At 29.0% G+C, this 22015-nt stretch overlaps 1 protein-coding gene across 1 annotated transcript; it reads right to left on the minus strand.

Moving 5' to 3' along the window:
- On the minus strand, positions 10156-11637 carry LOC109363199 (probable BOI-related E3 ubiquitin-protein ligase 3). Its single transcript, XM_019609371.1, has 3 exons — positions 11372-11637; positions 10902-11283; positions 10156-10808 (listed from the first exon to the last, which is right to left on the minus strand). Exons 1-3 carry the CDS (start codon positions 11425-11427, stop codon positions 10218-10220), a joined length of 1029 nt encoding a protein of 342 aa, XP_019464916.1. The 5' UTR covers positions 11428-11637; the 3' UTR covers positions 10156-10217.

A 22015-nucleotide genomic window follows, 5' to 3' on the forward strand; every position in this document is an offset into this window, starting at 1 on the left:
TGTTTCATAAGGATTTTACTACCATACAGTATCTTACTTTGGGCAAATTATTTGCATTGCAAGAATAAAATTACTTACATATATAATTCACCCTTTTGAGGTTAATATATAATTTCTTACCTTATAGAAATGTCACTTTCAAGTTTCAAAACAATTAACTTACTAGGACATATACAAACTAAAGGACACTCGTTAGGACGTTATCTCATATCTGTTTGCACTGACGTGTGGACTCTGTGTTTATAAGCTTTAGGGTCACACTTTTCTTTTTCACATGCATAATATTATCGTTTTTTAGTTAACATTTATATCAAACAATGGTGTCAAATTGTCAATGTCACCATCACTAATTGAGCACCAACTTAATATTTTATTATTTTTACCCATGTAATAATTTTAAGGTAATCTAACTTTAGAAGAGATAACATACAATAATGCACCATCACTTTAACACTCATTCAAGATTTGTTTTCTTATTGAATTAAAGTTGGGGAGAGAATTTCCTTATACTTTTCAATATCTTAATTAAGTTTTTCCTCATAGACATATTAAGAATGATAGGAATGTACCTTCTAAACCCTCTTTAATATTCTTGTCCATTTGTGACAATAAATCATTCATATAAGAAGCCAACAATGATCTACATTTTCATTCAATTGAATGTGTGTACGTGCATCTATTAATTGCTACATAACAACCTTGAATGAAAGGCACATGGAGAGTGTTAACCTCATATTGAACATTATGTGATAACGGGCGAGGACACATAAAATATAAATTGAGATCATAAATTGAGATCTTCTTCGATATTGAAGAATCCAATACTAAATAAAGATAATAATACGTAATACAAATTAAGTTTTAATGGATGTGGTTTAAAGTTATTTTTCAGTAAAAAATTAAAATAAAGAAAAAAATGTTCTCATATTCTTATATTAGAGAGTACAATAAAAAAAGACTCCTCTAAGATGTACATGTCACAAGGTATTGATATTAATAAAATAGGGACATAGCTCGATCAAAAGGGTAAGATTGTTATTGCAAAATAAAGTGGATCTTAGTGTCATTCAGGTCCAACACATTAACTCACACCTGCCACTTTTTTCAATGTGGCCCTATTTTATTTTGTCAGAGTTAGACTTGAATATGGAATTACATCAGCTAGCTTTTTTGGTTGCTTCAATAACATTAAAAGTATCAAGTGACATGTGCCTGGTTGCTATAGACTAGACCTTGATAATGGGTCCATAAAAGTGATGGAAATTGAAAACACGTAGATTGAGCTAAAAAGCAATTCCAAGATGGAATATGCAAGGACTTGAACTGCTATATATAATTGTGACATAAGCATAATATTTATAGACTTTTAGTGTAAAGAATTATACATAATTAATATATTATTTGTTATTCATTTTTTTTTGAATAATTGTTATAATATGTAATGACTGATAATGTACTTTTACACTCTCTCCATTTATACATCCTTTTCTCATCATCTATCCACCATTGTTGGGTATATGGAGCAAGTTGTTACCATTTTAGTCCACAAGCACCAACAATAGTATGCATGCTATTTGAGTCTAAATTGAATAAATGACCACGATATTGCATATGATGACATCTTTTGATTGTTCCATTGATTCTCCACTACATTATTGAATTATGAATTGATTGAATACGCCAACGATATAATGAAAATTGAGTAGACAAATGAATGGTGTGAAAACATTATAACTCCTTTTGAAAACATAGGGGAGAAAAAGTAAAATTGATGGTGCACATGTTCTTGACTAGAATAATATAATACATGACTTGTTCATGTTAACTTCCTCATTTTATTCCATGACCTATAAAAAAGTTTAAAACATAAAGTCGAGTGGTTAGGGTCCATTATCAACAAATTAAATTAAATTGAAGTTTAATCTCCAACAACATATATTTATGGTCCATTATCAATGTGGACTAATGTTTCTTATTCATAACAATAATTGTGGATAACACAATAAAATGCTCTCCCATGTTGATGATAATATCAACTACTCCCCTATATATTCTGATTAGAGTTATATAATTAGATGGAATAGGCAACAAAAGAAGTATTTTTCTCTTTGCATTGTTTACAAAGTAAACAACTTGAGTGCAAGCATAACTAATTCATTAGACTAACATCAAATATTTTATGCCATGGCTAGACCAATCCCATAATACAACTTTAAAGGTCCTATGCCACTCATTACTTTAGATATTATCTATTAATGTAGAAAATCCTATCTATATTAAACTAGATATCATGAGTGCCCACTTACAACTAGACCAAAGAACAATCATGGTTTTAGAGGTTAGTTTTTTGTAGTGTCTAATGTAGACAAGGACTATTAAAACACTTTTAACAAAGTCTGTCAAAAGGGGTGTGAAAAAGAATAATTGCAAATGTTCTTCCTTTTTACTCTTTTGTTTTCTTTAGTATCTCTTTTCCATGTTTCATCCATAGTGGGGGGTGTTTTTGCATTCAAATTTGTAATAAATAATGTCCATGTGTTTAGTCTTACTCCACTCATCAAAGTAAATCCATCCTTGTAAAGTAGAGTCATTGAAATTCCCCCATACAGCAAATTCCATTGTGTAAGATATGATTTCTAGGTGAAAGGTTTATGCCCTCTTTCTTTTGGGACCTTGTGGATTCTTATCATGCATGACCCACCACCATGTCTTTTATAATAAAAAACCAAATCACCTCATTATTGTCCTTACAAATTAGTAGTAAAAGGAGAATAAGAGAATATGAAAAGGTAAAAGATATATTGCCCTTGCCAATAGGAGTAAAAAAATTAATCATAGTAAAAATGATATAATCAATCTTAAGTCTTAACTTGCTTTCCATGCCATTTTTATCAAGAAATAAAAGGAAGAGAAAATAGACAAAAAGAGCCCTCACATGAAATTTGCTTACAAATACTCTTTTTGTATAATACTCAAAGATGACATAGGTAAAGCTATCTTATATATAATATGGTTGACATTACTTGCTCTAATTATTAATTATAGTTCTTACAATTAATTATATAATGGCCGCTTAAGAAAAATTCCAGTTAAATTAGTTAAGCAAGAAAAAGATTTGTATTTTATGAACATTAGCAAGAAAGATAATGAACCTTAAGATAATGTCTACTGAGTATGACCACAGCATTAATTTGATAAAGAAATGTTACTTGGGGTTAGGTTTATCTCAATTAGCAATATTTCATTGATGATTAAAAACCAAGAATTCCACTCTTTTTGGATTTGTCAATGCCTTTCATTGTGGTACCTTTAGACTTTGTGCTTCACATTTATTATGAATATAGAATTATAAATGCCGCTTTAGGTGCCACCTTCATTTCAAATTCTATCTAACCCTAGGTCATATCATTTCTTTTTCTCTTCAACAAGCTTGTAATATAGGAGAATAGTACTAATGGGGTACTCTTTCTAAAGGAATCGATTAATATATCAATTCTTATTTTTTGAACATCAAGAAATCAAATTTTAAGGTGGACTGGTACTATATGAGTTTAATTTCCCATTTCACAAGGTAAGAAACTTAGGGTCCCCATCATGGACCCTCATGGTGCTTTAATTAGATCCTTATTCTATGCTTTATACTATCCCAATACTTGGAACATGTCCACTCACCCTTCAACTAAAAATTTGGAATATATATATCAATGATATGGACAACTTATGTTACACATTTCTAACCCTTTTGCACAAAGTCTAACATAATTTATACATTCTTGAGACATAAAGATAAAGAAAACAACCACCAAGTATGGGTCTAGATACTTAGAAGGCTTAGGTTCCTTGAGACAAGGAAAAAATGCAATTAGGTTTAAGTGTCATTCTTCTAATTGGTGGCCATTTGCGTAGTGTGTACGTGACGTTGGATTGGAACCCCATGATATTTCCAATGTTATAATCAACTATGTCTATTGTGAATAGCTGATGGTGTTCAATGAGAAATTTGCTTGCCCAATTGAATATTGGATAAAATTTAGGTATAATTCCAATAATATCAAATGTTTTTAGTAAAAATATAATATGTGTATCAATTATTGAGTATCAATTTAATATTTTAATTTAATAATTTTTTTGTTATAGATCAATTCTAATGTAATTTAAAATATATTAATATAGACTATTTTTAATTATTATTAGTGATAATGATAGATTAATTTTAGAAAGGCAATAATAATAAGATGTAAGATGATAACATAAATTCTTAGAATGTAAAGACTAAGTTCAGTCATCTAATTAATAATCTTGTTTATATCTGTAAAGTAATATATATAATAAGATGATGTGTGTTATATATGTTATATTTTTTATTAACTAAAAATATTACAAACACTTAAAAAAATATAATTGTATTTTATAGATAAACATGTAATTGTATGATTAGGAGAGGAGAATATGGATGGGAAAGGTTTATGACCCCATGAAGTTGATGTGTGATTCTATTCACATGTCCCTTTCTTAAAAGAAAGACATGGAGCACTTTGGGTAGGTGTTGATTTGCCTTTCCCTTTGGCAATATTCATATTCAATATTGATATGTGTGTTTGGTTGGTGTTTGATGATTTATGTGAAGTCATTTCAAAGCTTAAAAAGACTTTGAGGGATTCCAATGTTGCAATACGCCACTCAACCAAAAACACCTTTATGATATGTGCTATTTGACAAACTCAGGTACTTGAAATCACTCTTTGACAATCCATATTATCTTCAAAGACACCACTTTTTAAAAATAAAGTTGCCCCTCTTTAAGCATTAAGATAATGTCTATATTGTTAATTAGTTAGTTAAATGAATTAAATGTTAACCCATCACCATCTTTTCAATATGATGAAGGTGTGCAAAGGGTCCCATTCATTGATGTGGATGCACCAATTAAGGGATGTGTTCATCAAGTATTGATTCAACTATCCTTCTCACTTATAAATTATTTTGGTTCATTCAAACAATATTATCAATTTATCATCATTGTAAATTAGTAGAGGTATTATTTATCTTGTTTATATATGTTGAGATCATCTTTTGGTTTAAAAATTGTGCTAGAGCCAAATTAAATCAAACTCATCACAACCTTAAAAACAAAGGGAAACAACAGAAAATTATGATAATCATTCATTAAGTTGTCGCTCAACCACATAGCTCCAAAAAGAATGCACTAGAGCCTAAAAGCATTTTTACCTGTCATATTTTATTGTTCCCTTTCTAAGCAAAACTAGAAGCCAAGCATATGACCTAAGAGGAGAATATAAGCACAAAACGCAAGATTTTCAATAAAAAATTGGATTTGTTAATATATTTCATATAGATTTACCATTAAATTTTTACAATATGTTTACATTTATAATTTTAAGTTATATATTAATCGATGAATATGCTATTATTTGTGAAATTGACATGAACTTTGGTTTGATGCCTGTGTTTATCTCTGTGTAATATGATGTAAAATAGATAATTTAGTCGATTTATTATTCTTAGCAAAGGTGAAAAGGTGATCAAAATTCTACCTATATTTAAATACAAGAAAAGAAGGATGGTTAATCTCATAAAGCAAGTGATTGAGGTGGGTGAGACTGAGAATTGAGAAATTCAAAGAGAAAAGAAAAATGTGGTTCTTCTTGGCAGCGATACTGAATTGTCGACGAATTACTCCAGAAAAGAAAAAAAGCTTATATCAGAATAAATGTTAAAAAATCAATGTTATTGTTGGTGGACCACATATTTAATGGCCGTAATCGCCACCAAACACTGGTGGAAGAGGAAGAAAACTATAGTAGTCCATATTTAATAAATTACAAATTTATCTTCTTAATTCTTCAATAGAATTTCACAAACTTAAGGGGACAAAGAACAAACAAGAAAAAATACTAAATACTGTATAACAAATATAAAGTACCTCATAAAACTATACAAAAAAAATTAAATAATACTTTATAAGCAAAGACAGGATGAACTATTATAATTATCTAGTTCTCATTCTCCTCTTTGGTAATATATCACAATAAATGAGAGAAAATGATGCATGTATTAATAATATATGAGTTTTTTATATTATTAATATATTATTGATCATTCATATTTAATAATTATTGTCTCTTCAAAAAATAATTTAAATTAATTATGAATGATAATAACTATATATAAATTTACAAATTTTATACTGAGATTATATAAATATTAGACTTAAGTTATAATCTACCATGTATGCCATTTTAATTGTGCACCAAGTTATGATGTGAAAATGGAATTAATATATCTTATACAAAAATAAGATAATTTCTTACAAATTCTTTTACTCACTATAAATTAATATGGATTATAAAGTGATATTTTATTTAATAATAATTGATTGATTTACAAGTGACATATGTTATTTTCTGATTAATAAGATGATTTGTAAGAAAATACAACATTAAAGAAAGTTGTATAGAGATGAAACTATGTAGAGACAACCAATAAATATATATATAATAAGATGATGTGTGTTATATATGTTATATTTTTTATTAACTAAAAATATTACAAACACTTAAAAAAATATAATTGTATTTTATAGATAAACATGTAATTGTATGATTAGGAGAGGAGAATATGGATGGGAAAGGTTTATGACCCCATGAAGTTGATGTGTGATTCTATTCACATGTCCCTTTCTTAAAAGAAAGACATGGAGCACTTTGGGTAGGTGTTGATTTGCCTTTCCCTTTGGCAATATTCATATTCAATATTGATATGTGTGTTTGGTTGGTGTTTGATGATTTATGTGAAGTCATTTCAAAGCTTAAAAAGACTTTGAGGGATTCCAATGTTGCAATACGCCACTCAACCAAAAACACCTTTATGATATGTGCTATTTGACAAACTCAGGTACTTGAAATCACTCTTTGACAATCCATATTATCTTCAAAGACACCACTTTTTAAAAATAAAGTTGCCCCTCTTTAAGCATTAAGATAATGTCTATATTGTTAATTAGTTAGTTAAATGAATTAAATGTTAACCCATCACCATCTTTTCAATATGATGAAGGTGTGCAAAGGGTCCCATTCATTGATGTGGATGCACCAATTAAGGGATGTGTTCATCAAGTATTGATTCAACTATCCTTCTCACTTATAAATTATTTTGGTTCATTCAAACAATATTATCAATTTATCATCATTGTAAATTAGTAGAGGTATTATTTATCTTGTTTATATATGTTGAGATCATCTTTTGGTTTAAAAATTGTGCTAGAGCCAAATTAAATCAAACTCATCACAACCTTAAAAACAAAGGGAAACAACAGAAAATTATGATAATCATTCATTAAGTTGTCGCTCAACCACATAGCTCCAAAAAGAATGCACTAGAGCCTAAAAGCATTTTTACCTGTCATATTTTATTGTTCCCTTTCTAAGCAAAACTAGAAGCCAAGCATATGACCTAAGAGGAGAATATAAGCACAAAACGCAAGATTTTCAATAAAAAATTGGATTTGTTAATATATTTCATATAGATTTACCATTAAATTTTTACAATATGTTTACATTTATAATTTTAAGTTATATATTAATCGATGAATATGCTATTATTTGTGAAATTGACATGAACTTTGGTTTGATGCCTGTGTTTATCTCTGTGTAATATGATGTAAAATAGATAATTTAGTCGATTTATTATTCTTAGCAAAGGTGAAAAGGTGATCAAAATTCTACCTATATTTAAATACAAGAAAAGAAGGATGGTTAATCTCATAAAGCAAGTGATTGAGGTGGGTGAGACTGAGAATTGAGAAATTCAAAGAGAAAAGAAAAATGTGGTTCTTCTTGGCAGCGATACTGAATTGTCGACGAATTACTCCAGAAAAGAAAAAAAGCTTATATCAGAATAAATGTTAAAAAATCAATGTTATTGTTGGTGGACCACATATTTAATGGCCGTAATCGCCACCAAACACTGGTGGAAGAGGAAGAAAACTATAGTAGTCCATATTTAATAAATTACAAATTTATCTTCTTAATTCTTCAATAGAATTTCACAAACTTAAGGGGACAAAGAACAAACAAGAAAAAATACTAAATACTGTATAACAAATATAAAGTACCTCATAAAACTATACAAAAAAAATTAAATAATACTTTATAAGCAAAGACAGGATGAACTATTATAATTATCTAGTTCTCATTCTCCTCTTTGGTAATATATCACAATAAATGAGAGAAAATGATGCATGTATTAATAATATATGAGTTTTTTATATTATTAATATATTATTGATCATTCATATTTAATAATTATTGTCTCTTCAAAAAATAATTTAAATTAATTATGAATGATAATAACTATATATAAATTTACAAATTTTATACTGAGATTATATAAATATTAGACTTAAGTTATAATCTACCATGTATGCCATTTTAATTGTGCACCAAGTTATGATGTGAAAATGGAATTAATATATCTTATACAAAAATAAGATAATTTCTTACAAATTCTTTTACTCACTATAAATTAATATGGATTATAAAGTGATATTTTATTTAATAATAATTGATTGATTTACAAGTGACATATGTTATTTTCTGATTAATAAGATGATTTGTAAGAAAATACAACATTAAAGAAAGTTGTATAGAGATGAAACTATGTAGAGACAACCAATAAATTTTTGATAACACATTAATATTTTAATTTTAATTAAATTTAATCTTAAATAATAGCATTAAAAACCATGAAATATTTATCTCCCCAAATATTACGTGTGATGTGCCTCTCCATACAAGTTTTTTTCTATATCATTAATCAAAAAGTCATATACTTGTAACCAGCGCAGGACGCGCCTCGTTGAATGACAACCTTTCCATTTTCACTTGCAACCATAATCTCCAATATCAATACGCTATCAAATGGCGTCGTTTGTCGCACGCAATCATCTCTATCCTCCCATCATATATAATACTATTATAAGTTTATAACCATTGTACACTTCCAGACACTCCTGCATCTCTCACTATTTTTTAATTTAATAATCTTCACTACTTTCATTATTATTAGTAATATTTTTGGCAGGGTGCACCTAACAACCAGTTCCCATGTCGTTTAGCTCATAGGCTTTTAGTCCAAAAGGCTGAAACATACACTGCTCTGTGGCGCTTAAAATAAGAGAGAAAAAGAAATACACTCTTCGGAGAACAGCGACATTGGCGCGCGTCCTACGTGTTAGGTTTTCCCGCACACATGTCTTTTTCAGGTCCCTCGTTGACCTCACGCGCATTCACTCCCGACTGCAATCACGCTCTAGGTGTCGTATTCATAGTAGTAATAGTAGGAGTACCTTTAGATTTTTGAACGATAATCTAAGTACCTGATTTTACTTTTATTTTTGATGATAAAAATATTATAAAAAGATAAAAAAGTTTTAATATATTATACCTTCCTTCATTTTTTTATTTCTCTCACTTGGGGATTGTTCCGCATTGGGGCCGATGATACACTTTTAACATTTACCCCTATTCCGACAACTCCCACCTTAACTCGCATAAAAAGCATCATCCCTGCTCAAATGATCATGACAAATCAATCACCTTATCCACAAAAATCGCCAATCTTAATGTATGTGTAAAGTAATGCATGCGTATTAACTTTAATCATTACCTCAATCATACACATCTTCAAAATTAGTCAAAATTATTAGACATGCTCTTTTCTATCTTACAATATTCCTCCCTTATTATTTTTATCAAAATATAACACAAACTTTAGACGTTAAATTTAATCTAATGTTTTTGCCTTACATTTATAAGAATGGGTGACCATATCTCTCTTCAAATAATCTAAGATTGTCAATTTGGCAAGTGCTGCAGTAATGTGAAATACAAGTATTCAACTAAAGTATCGTAGATATCTACAAACCTAAAGTATACTCGTTGGGAAAATACATGGATTCAAATTCAACAATTTCATTTCTTATACTTCATTTATTTCCATATTTTAACTGTTTTAATTTGGACTTCATTTTTCAACTAAGCTCTTTTTTCGTCACTTATTTCAATATGTATTAAAACTCTTTTTCGACACTTATTCTAGATAATTTCTTGAAAATATACATAATCCGTAAACATGAAGGGAACTGATTGAGTAATACTTTGCATTTTGTGAAATATATGGAAGAATGATAATGTAATTTAGGTAAGGTTAACAAGGAGGGTAGCATTTTTGAAGGAATTACAGATAGGACAAGTGTTAAGGGTAGAGGCACAAGCATTACAAAGACATAAGTGCCTGCAAGGTAAGATGAGTACACACGATTCATCTTTTCCACATTTCCTGCACAATCTCCCATTCTCATTCTTCATTACTCTACTCCCACTACCTTCTTCAACCACCTCCTTATCCTGCGCACCTCCTCCTATCATACGCCATCCTTCATTTTCATCATTACTTCCACACCAAGACTCCGCTTCTTCAACAACCGCTCCCATCGTGGCTCCGCCGTGTTCTCCGTCGTAATCCCTCGCCTGAGACAGAACTTGGACGAGATTTGTTCGCAGAGTATTTGCAGTTGCTTCGTTTGTTTGCGCCAAATCTCGCCATATCTGGTTTTCGATACATAGAGACTTAACCTTTTCTTCAAGAGCGTAGTTTAATTTCTCAATCTTTTCTATCTCTTCCTCTTTCGATTTTAGCTTCTTCATCATTCCAACTTCGACAAGCTCCATTAATATCCTCGCTTGTCTCTTCCTCTTCTCTTCCAATTCCATTCTCACTTTCTCCATCTGAACAACAATAAAAACAAATAAAATCAGAAATGAAAAAGGAGAAAGAAAGAAAAACGAAACGGATTTTATAAAAACGTATAAGAGACTTACGTGTTGAGAAACGAGATTATCTAGGTCGAGTTGTTGATGATGGATTTGGAGGGACATGTCTTCACCGAGAAATGAAAGGTTAGTTGCACGATTCTTATGGTAAGGTAGAGAGTAATTAATGGAATCTATGGAGCGTTTTCTTGATACAGGGACATTGTTGTTATTGTTGTTGTTATAAGTGAGAGTGCTGACGTCAGACTTCATAGCGGTTATGGTTTTCTGAGGAGGAAACGAATCGGCGATTATGGAGTTGTACGGTGGCGCTGGGTGGAGAAGAGTTTCCGACGCGGTGGCTGTAGTGGTTCCCGATAGAGGAAGCAGCGAGGAGTAGTTATTGTGGTAGAGGTTGATGGTTGCATCCATAGGATTCATCATCATTTCTCTGCATAAAAATAGAGAGAGTGTGAGAGAAAGAGAGAAAAAAGGGATAAAATGGTAATAACAAAATGAATAGAAGAGAAGAGATGTACCCGTTGTGTATTAGTTGAGAAGAGAAGAGGTTTAGATGGTGAGCCTCAACAGCCATGTTATTAGGTTAGAATATGTTGAATCCCTCACTTATTTGTGTTTGTGTGGCTATGTGAGGGGTTATATTGGGTTTTTGTTTTTGATTTTGGGGAATGGAGAAGAGAAAGAGAAATATAGGAAGGAGGAAAAGCTGGTTGGTGTAAGAGAGAAAATGAATAAAAGCATGCAATTGAGGTGGCAACAAGGCTGGATGGTGGGGTTTATACTTGGTTTCGGGAACTCTCTGCTTTATTATTTTCCTCCAAAAATCCATCTTACTATTTAATAATATTTACTATTAAAGTTAATTCATGGTTCAAAAAATTATTAAATAATTTAATAATGATCCAAACTAATTACCTTGATGATATGCTATGTTATGTTCCTTGCCCGAACAGATTACAAAATATTAACTTCTAATAAATTGTATTTTATGATAAAATAGATACTGTAGGAATAGTTCAATGAATGTAAAGTGCAAGATCAAAAATTACACTTTTTATAGTATCCTGTTTTAAAAATGAGTAGGATTTTAATTCTATTTTAAGAATTTGCAGTGATGATTTTTTTTTTGGTAGACTGGATATCAGTACAATACACTTAATATACATCAATGTGCTTGGAAATAAGTTGACCATTAATTTGATATTTCAAAAATATAACTTTGTAATTATTGGTCAACCACACATAGTAATAATTCGGTTGAAGTGGGAAAAACTTCTAAAAATATTTTAAAAAAGTATAACTTGGTAACTAAGGTAATATAATATGATTATGATTTAGGATGATGACAATGAGATTTTTTTAGAAGTAAAAAACAAAAATAGTAAATTGAGATTCTTAAAGTGACAGCTCAGCTAACTGGCACGTAATACCTGCCGACTATGGATGCCACATAGGCACACTACAGTCCAAAATAGCTCCACTTTCCACACTGACACCACACAGTTTTTTATTTTATTTTATTTTGAATTAAAAAACTGAGGAGGAGTAAGAAGAGAGTGAAGTTGTGGGCCCGGGGTGAAACACGTGCGTCGCATGGTTGTAGGGAAACGACAGTACGAGGGTGACGCTGGGGTAGGCACGTGCGAGGTGAGGGTCATTTTGGGCAGTTACCTCTTATTTTATTTTTATGCTGGTGGTAAAGTTGCTAATAAAATACATCAATTGTCCCACTATTTTGTGTCTTTTTATATGTTAGAAAATATAATTTGACAAACAAATATTTACTAATTACATTATAATTTAAATATTTTTATCAATTAACTAAAGTTTATGATATATAAAATAATACAAAAAATGAGATAATATATGTCTTCATGTTGTTAATGATAATACAGATACTAGAGAAGCCAACAAATGGAATATATATTGCAGGAACTTTATTTTATTTTCTAACATCACTTCTGATTTTTTAGAAGAACTATTTTATTTTTTAATATTCCGTAGATTTTCTAATTTTTTTACTCAAAATGCCTCATTTTATTATCAAGGAAGTTTCTAGTTTTTTTGCTTTTTATTCATAAAAAATGGAAGCATTTTACTATTTTAGGAGTAATAACTAGAGACAGTGGGGAACTGGGAATTGATTTGCTTAAAGTCGGGTACAGTGTCTGCACCAGCTAGAACCCATAATGATGTGATTTAATCAAACACTTTTATGTGTTTCTCTTATTTTATTATTTTTATAAATTATATACTGATTTTATTATACTTCATAGTTAAACGTAGGTTTGTTTGTTACACATGATAATATTAATAAGTAGGAAGACAATGAAACTGATCAATTTCATATTCATTCCAATTTGGTTTTTATTATTTAATTCAGTAAACTTTGTTCTAGAATCAAATAAAACCAGTTAAATGTGAATTAAAATTTAAGTTCCTTAAATAAATAAACATAGTTTTAGTCAAATACATTTATATTTATTATGTTCACGAGCTAACTCGATTATATATGCATATGTAATTTTTATATTTAAGTATATTAAATATAATCAAATATGTAGAATATATACCTACATATTTTAAAAACTATTTTATTATTATAATATAAATATACTGTGTATCTTAATATATAGGTAAAATATACATTATTTACATTAAAATTCTCATCCATCTTTATGTGTATTAATAATTACTATTCGAGCTGGTAAGCAAAATAAATTTAAAAAAGTAGTTCGTGATTGACAATTTTTAAGAAGTAGAGATTAGCATAACTCAACTCTAGTCGTTTACACTTATATATATTTTTCTTGTGTTAATTTGAGGGGCCCATATACTTAACTTCTGGCTTCATCACCGGTTAAGATAATTGACCAGGCTCTATTGTCAAATTGTAAATTGCTTGCATGCAGTTGTTTAACTTAATTGCTTTTGGATTGCACTTATTCTACTTATACTACTCGTGAGGCACGACGTAAAGTTCCTGATTTTTTGTATTAATGTCAATCAAATGCATTATGCATCAATGTGTAGCTAAGATAATTGAAGAAAAATGAGTTGGGTCAAATTTATGGGTTAAAGTTAAAAGTGATAATAGCACTAAATCTTCATTCACCACATGGCTGATTTCAAATAATTAACTCCCATCCATTACATTTGTTGAGGGGATAATCAAAATTAATTATCACATGCACCCTCCATATTATTTTTACTCTTGTACGAGTTTTGATAATCATTGTCCCAAGAGAATGGTTAAAGAATCAAAAGTATAAAATCAACATTGAGATTTAACCGATTGTCTAGCTTTATTATCATAATCAAGTTGAGAAAGATGAGTAAATATACGTTGTCTTGAAACATATCTCAAATCATATCCGTCGCCAATAAAAACATATATATTATGTTAATTAAAAAAAATTAAATTCATTACTTTTTCATTATTTTTGCCCATAAGTTCATTATTGTTCACATATATACTCTAACCATATTGACCTTACTTTAGAGTTTAACTGCCAAAATGAAAACAAAAAATGAAGATTAAGATAAAGAAAATATATCTATGAAAATAAACAAACGTTGGGAAGTTGGGATAAAGGATATAGGGCTCACAACATGATTGTATTTTGAGTAACTATAGTGGAGGATGGATATTAGGGTAATTATGTATGTTTGTGCTTGCCCCACTTTAAAGGGAAAATTGTTCTAAGTTCTAACTCTAATAGTTATTATCAGCACCTCTTTCTTCTTCTTTTATCTCTCTGGAATTGTTTTTCTTTTATTTAGGAATGTCTGTCATCACCTCCACAATACAAGCATATGAAACCAACCTTTGAACCCGTCAAGCGTGATCTCGCAATGTTTTTCTCTCTCTTACTGTCTGTGTATGTCAGAGGGGTAGAAACAAAAACAACAGTTCATAATCAATGAAGGATTCTTTAGAATAAAAAATAAAAAATCACATTTTATTTTTTTGAATTAGGATACTCTACTACTAGAAAGACAAATTCTTATTTCTACACATGTATTGAACGGATAAAAATATTATATAATTATATTTAAATGATAAAAATATCATATCCTTATGTTTTTCATATTATTTGGCATGTAGTCGACTCTCTCATAGAGAATCCTAACCCTATTCCTTAAACGCTTACATTTCTTTAATTGTGTTATACAAACTTGAGGGGGTGGTCTTTGCTGAAAAGGGCTGGTGAGTTGAGCTATCATTATTTCTTGTATTGGAAACATACTTAACTTGTGCTTAGGATATATGAGTAGTATACTCCAAAAGAGGGTAGCTTTACTTCTATTGGACAATTCTACAACAATGCACCTAATTAAAAAGGGTTGAGAGCATGAATTCCTTTTGAATTTGACCGCTAATTAATCACCAGTCATTGTTTTTCAAGTATTTCTTTGCATGGATAAAATTTGTTACTCCTTAGTCCTTAAATAAAGAGCTTTAGGTATCTTAAAGACCTATATATACAAGACACAACACTCAAACCTTAATTGCATTTGTAAACTTTAATATTTGCCTACTTATGCAGTTATGCTAAAATGTCCTAAGCAGCGCATTTTGCAATCAAAAACCTTTTCTACCTATCCCTTGCATGATTAGGGAGAATGGCTATAAACTCACGAGTCATGGGTTGGTTTGTATCGAATGATTAATTGCATTTTTTATAGAGATAAAGCTCCTCTAAAATGAATGTAGTTGTACAATGAGCAATCAACTAAGTTTTATCCTTCCTTGATGTATCTTACAACAAGAATCTTTTATCTCACCGGTAATCTTAATTATATTGATCGAATAATGTTATAATAATCTATCATAAATTAGGCTATTTAACAAAACATCTTAATTAATAAAAAAAAAATACTCACATGCATATATCTTCTTTATTTACTATTCAAATTCATTTAAAAGAATTTTGTTTCCTTTAAACCAAATTAAAATTTGAAGGGTCAAATACTTTTTAGAGTAAATTACACCGACACTTTCTGAGTTTTAGTGAAATTACATAAACCACCCCTCACCTCCCATAGTTTTATACTTTCATTACACTGACCACCCCTGTATAAGAAATAAGTGTAATTTTTTAAACAAAAAATGTGATAAATGCAATTAAGTTAAACAAAACATGATATATTGTGTAGACAAGTCTAAATAATATACAAATCAATGTATCTTTATTATTTTTTTGTTACAAAATGCATCAACAATTATAAAGAAATATTGTTTAAATCACTCTTATAATGTAGTGTAACGAACCAAAAATAATAAAGATACATTGATTTGTATATTATTTAGACTTGTCTACACAATATATCATGTTTTGTTTAACTTAATTGCATTTATTACATTTTTTGTTTAAAAAATTACACTTATTTATTATACAGGGGTCAGTGTAATGAAAGTACAAAACTATGTGATGTTTATGTAAGTTTAGAAAAGTGAGGGGTGGTTTGTGTAATTTCACTAAAACTCAGGGGTGTCAGTGTAATTTACTCTACTTTTTAACTTTAATCTTTCATGCCTAATTAATTATCAAATAATTCAGCCTAATTATATATTAAATTAATACTAATATAGGAACATATATTTCAATTTTTTACATCCATTGTGGCAAAAAAATTATGGGAGCACATATATTATTTTAAACTTTATACCACTTCATGTACCATTGTTTTTCATTGATCAAAAAAATGTAAATTTTATATATATAATTTATGTTTTACTTTTATATGCATTAAAGAAGAGTCCTTCACCATTTACCAAAAAGTTGAACTTGGGAGAAGTAAATTTCAGAGACATCGCATGTACTTATTTATGGGTCTACTTGGACCCCCTCCTCTCTTAAGTTAGAGTACATTATTATTTTTCTATCTTTACTGATAGGTATGCTCATATTAAGCGTTACCCTTCCAAAGTCTTATATTATTTTTATCATTGGCCCTGGCACTTTCTTATTCAAAAGCAGCTAGCATGGAACTTCACTATCATAATTCAATTCCCATGAATTGAAAACTACCAAAATTGAATTGGGGTTTGCTATGAAAGGGAAAGGAGAAGTGAGAAATTTTGGGGAAATGTGGTTTAGATATGGTGAATGGCAATACCAGGAGAAAGTACTTACTCTCAATTAAATACTACAATTACAAACAAGACGTAGGCATTATTGTAGTGGTTCAAGGTCCTACTAGATTTATATGATGACCAAAAGGTAAAAAGTTCAATTATTGTGAGCGACACTTATTTTAATAAGCAGACATGTACTCCGAAAAAATTATTTTGTTTTCAATAAGGTAAAAAGATATGATTGATATTACTAAAATAAAATTAAATGCTACATTTCCCGATACATCTTCTATTTTTTTGCCAAGGCGTTTTTAAGTCCATGTGCATACTAATATTGTTCTCCTTCCTACAATATGAGAGGTCGTTTTACATTTATTTCTCACACATTGTAGTATTCAATGACAGATGCAGATTCTAATGATTCAATATTTTTGCTAGTAAAGATGATGGATAAATCATTGTTAGTTTCTCCCATCTTATTTATCTCTTTATTTTAAATAATTTTTTATTTATATTTATATGTCTTGTTATAGAAAATAGTAAAAAATAGTATATTAGAGAAAAACATAATAAATATAATATAAATCAATAAGTTTTTTACAATGTCGACATATCAATATATCATTTACTATTAATTTATAATACTTTTATTTAAAAGTTAATAATAATTAACAAATGAATGATGAAGTATTCATATTAAATTCTAAGTCAATATGATCTTCACATTTTTTTTAACATCACCTATATGTACTATTAGCTATCTGATTCTCAATATCATCATCATCTTTTATCTCCCCTATCATAACACCACCTCCTACTCATGTCACAATAACATTATAGTTATTGGCCTCACCATTGCTATCACTATTAAGACAAATAATATATATAAAGAATAATGTATATTCTTGTATAAGAAAATAAAATTATTACATGTATTATATTTAATTATTTTCTATAAAAATATTTCTAAAACTAAACAAAACAGAACATGTGTCATACTTTTATTGGCTAAAGGAGTTAAGTTATGTTATAGTATGAGGATATATTATATCCTCATATGTATAGTAAGGATATGTTTATACCGAAATTAAGTTACATTCAATCTCATCCATTCATATTTTAAATCCAATTGACCAAATGGGTATGCGAAATAAGTGATGAGGGGGAAAAGAGAAATCTTATATGACTTTAAGCTTCACTTATTTGGTCCATTAAATTTTAAAAATTGAATAAAATTAAATATAACTTAATTTGGTGTAAACAAATATCTGTTTTGATGAATAGAGTTTAAGTGAGTTGTTAGGTCTTGATCCATGGCTCATAGGATCAAGATAAATCTCATTACCCTATAAGCATTTACATATTAGTGAAATTATAAAAAAAAGGTAATTATGTCAGCACCACAGTCTAGAGTCAATATTTAAAATTTTAATATATTGAATAAGGTAAACTTTATTTGGATTTTTTAATCAACTTTTTTTTTGTTTCTCATAGGTATTCTCGCACATGAGGTAATCTTATCCGAGTTGGGAAGATTGATATGTATGTTAATCAACTATGTAACATACATGGATGTATCTTTTCCCAATTGATTTAAAGAAATAAGCCGTTAAATTCTCAAGAGTATTTATTTTAATACCCTTCATTTTAACTTAATATTTCTATAAATTTGTATAAAATCAATTGTAGAGATGATTCTCGAGGTTTGTATTTATTGTGCTGTAAAAGATGCCAAAATTTGTCAAAGTTGAGAGGGTAATATACATTTCAGTTGACTCATCTACCACTTTGAAGTTTCATACTTCAATGCATTTATTCTAATGTGATTTTGGGTTCAATTCGAAACACCCGCCCTTTTAATGACACTGATCGTTGACTTCGTAGCATAAAACAGGATCAATTGTGACAGAGAAAGGTGAATAAAAGGGCATAAATGTAACCAGAAATAAAAGTTTCAACAACACATTGTTTAGTTGCGTGGGTGAGTTGATTATAATTTAAGATGTTAATTTAAGTTATAAGAATATCGAATGGCACTTCATAGAATTGGAACATGTGAAAATCATCCTTACTTGATAGCACAAAAAAGCTAAAGCATATATACCATGATACCCTGAATATATGTCACGTTAGAAACAAAATGTAGATCCAATCATATGAATGTTTTGAGTAGACTTAAATTTATTTTTATTGCATTTCAATTTGAGATGAACTATGAAAGCAGAATACACAAAGTTGTTAATTGTTCAATTATTTGTTATCCCTTATGGCCTTATTACTTTGTATTAGAATATTATGAATCAAGTAATTTGTTTCAATCGTAACCCTAAAACAACATAGTAGCCAAGTCTTATAGTTACACATTCCCTCTGGTTTCAAGTAGAAAAAACATCAATAATTTTTGGTGACAAATGTAAACAAATTTAATTATTTGATTATGAGGAAAAAATATATACACAACAATATAAGAGTTTTATATCATCATTATATCATCTTCCATTCATTTCCAATGATCATTAACACTTCAATAAATATAATACAAATGAACAACAAATGATACACTGACTATATATAAATCATTATACTTTCAGTGCATAAATATTACTTTTTTTTTTATTTTGTATTTACTGGTACTTGATAATCCTAATTAGATTAGGATATTAGGATTTGATACCGTTTGGACTTGAATTTTGATTATGAAATTGAAATGTTACCATCGGCCAAGCCCAAATAATGGTGGGTCTAAAAAACAGTCCATTAACACTAAGCCGTCAATGTGGCTCATGAGTTTAAGATGACTGGGGCGATCTACCCATTGACAACGCTTTGGAAAGAAAATATGGACCTTATAAAGATAGTCCATACAAAATGCCAAGGAAAAACCGAGGTAGAGAACTCATTAAAGGAGATAATCACATTTTGCATTTAAGGATTTAATTTTGTGTTGGGTCTTCTAATTTTGGTTCTTGGAAATTATATTTTTGTGTAACAAGGGGTCGCTAGTGCAATAACGGAAAACTCATGTGCATTAGCCTCAAAGCGTTTCTAAGAAAGGAAAAGGAGTGGAATGAGTAGGGATGACAACCCATATCTATAGATACTTATTGATAATATTTATAACAGGTTGGGTTTGGGTTCTTGTTTTTAGACTGCGAGTAAGTAACCAGACCCATAATTCTTATATATATAATAATAATAATAATACCTAAACATATTTTTTGTCATAATTGTGATGTTATATTATTAAGAAATGATGGTATATTTGATAATCCATAATTATAAAGTAATGTTATGGTGATGGAAGGATGTTAGAGGTTTGATATGTTTTATTTTATTATTTTAAATTATGTTTTTAGTAAAAAAAATAATATTTATATGATAATTTAAAGTTGTGTATTTGTACTTTAATTATTTTTTTATAATTGTTATTATCATTTTTATTCTTCTTTTTAAGTTTTTATTTTCTAAAATAACACATGATTATAAGAAATACATGAATACATATATATGTTATTTTCAATTTTTTAAACATTTTCTAAATTTATGAGTACATGCGGATCCATTGAGTATTCAAGAACCGTGAGTAGCAGACCCAATAGGTACCTGCGCGAATCCAAGATAGATTTGGGTCCTAAAATGATCAAACAGTGTGACTCTAGGTAGTGCACTACCCAGATTCATTCAAACTGTTGGGTAATGTGTGAGAAAAAAAGTAATAGGGTTTGAGGGTTTTGGTGATAATAAGGGTAAATTGAGAATAAAACTTTGGGCCATGTTGAGTTAATGATCGGGTGTGAAATTTTTTGGGGAAGGCTATGACCTATGAGGTTAAGAAAGAGCATGCTCAATGATGAAATCGATCCCTCAAACTCAATTTTTAGAGGGTAAAGAGTGGAAAAAGGTAAAGTCACCTATCATACACCTAAGATTTAACCTGTAATAGGCTAGACTATGTAATGTTTTTTCGTAAATAATACAAATCAAGAAAATATTATAAATAAGTTAATAAAAAACATTGTGAATTTGTGATGGTGCAGTGCTCGTCCTACAGCAGAAACCAAAAATACTTATTTCTTGTAATATATTAAACTTAATTTCTGAATTTATTAGTATCACTTTAGATACGTTATTCTTCATCAAGGAAACTTTTCATGTAAGATATACGAGTAAGTAAGTTTTAGTTTTACTCCAAAATATAGATTCATGCAACTACTTCTATCTCCTTATAACAGTTTCACGTTTCTAAAACATTGTCATTCATGGATTCCACACAAAATAAAAAATATAACATTGATTAGTTAATTATGGTTCTAAAGTTTATCCACTTTCCGTCGACTTTAAATTTATGTGAATATGTTTTTTATGTTATCCAACATATTTTTTATTTTCCTCATAAATTCAAAATTTTAATTTTATCATTTATTGGAAATTATTTTTAAAAACAAAAGATTCATAATCAGTTTTAAATGAACAAAATACATTTCAAAATTCTTAAAAACACATTACGAGTTTATCTGTCATTACTTCACGGATTTAAGTTTATTCTTGGGCCTTGCCCCTTTCCTTCACACAAAAGAACACAAGATGAGTTAGAAAGATGTAAAACTAATAACTATCAACTGATACTGCATTATCTTATATATAATTTAGTTAGTTTTATTTTATTTGATTTTGTTTATTATTTATATTTATAATATTATTTATTAGTTAATTTGATATTATCTTATTGTTTGTAAAGACTTTTACTTATATAATAAATTATTGGAATAACTTTAACCAATTTGTCTTAAACTTCTATAAAAATGAGGTAAGTGAACAGAGTGCAAGTAGAAATGTAAGTATTAATGGGAGATAGCTGAAATTTTGATTAAATACATGCATATAATATATTATGGAGTTGCTAAAATCTTAATCATTATTATTTTAATCAAGTTTCTAATTTCTCACTTTATCCTTTAAAGTGCATCACTCATTTTACATAACTTGAATAAAAAATTGTTACCCATTGATAAATCAATTGATTTTGTAGTATTGATGAACAATATTTTAGATCATGAAGTAAGTAATATACAATTTGAGC

This window comes from Lupinus angustifolius, chromosome LG13 (genome assembly GCF_001865875.1).
Source record: "Lupinus angustifolius cultivar Tanjil chromosome LG13, LupAngTanjil_v1.0, whole genome shotgun sequence".
In the NCBI taxonomy this organism is placed as follows: domain Eukaryota; kingdom Viridiplantae; phylum Streptophyta; class Magnoliopsida; order Fabales; family Fabaceae; genus Lupinus; species Lupinus angustifolius.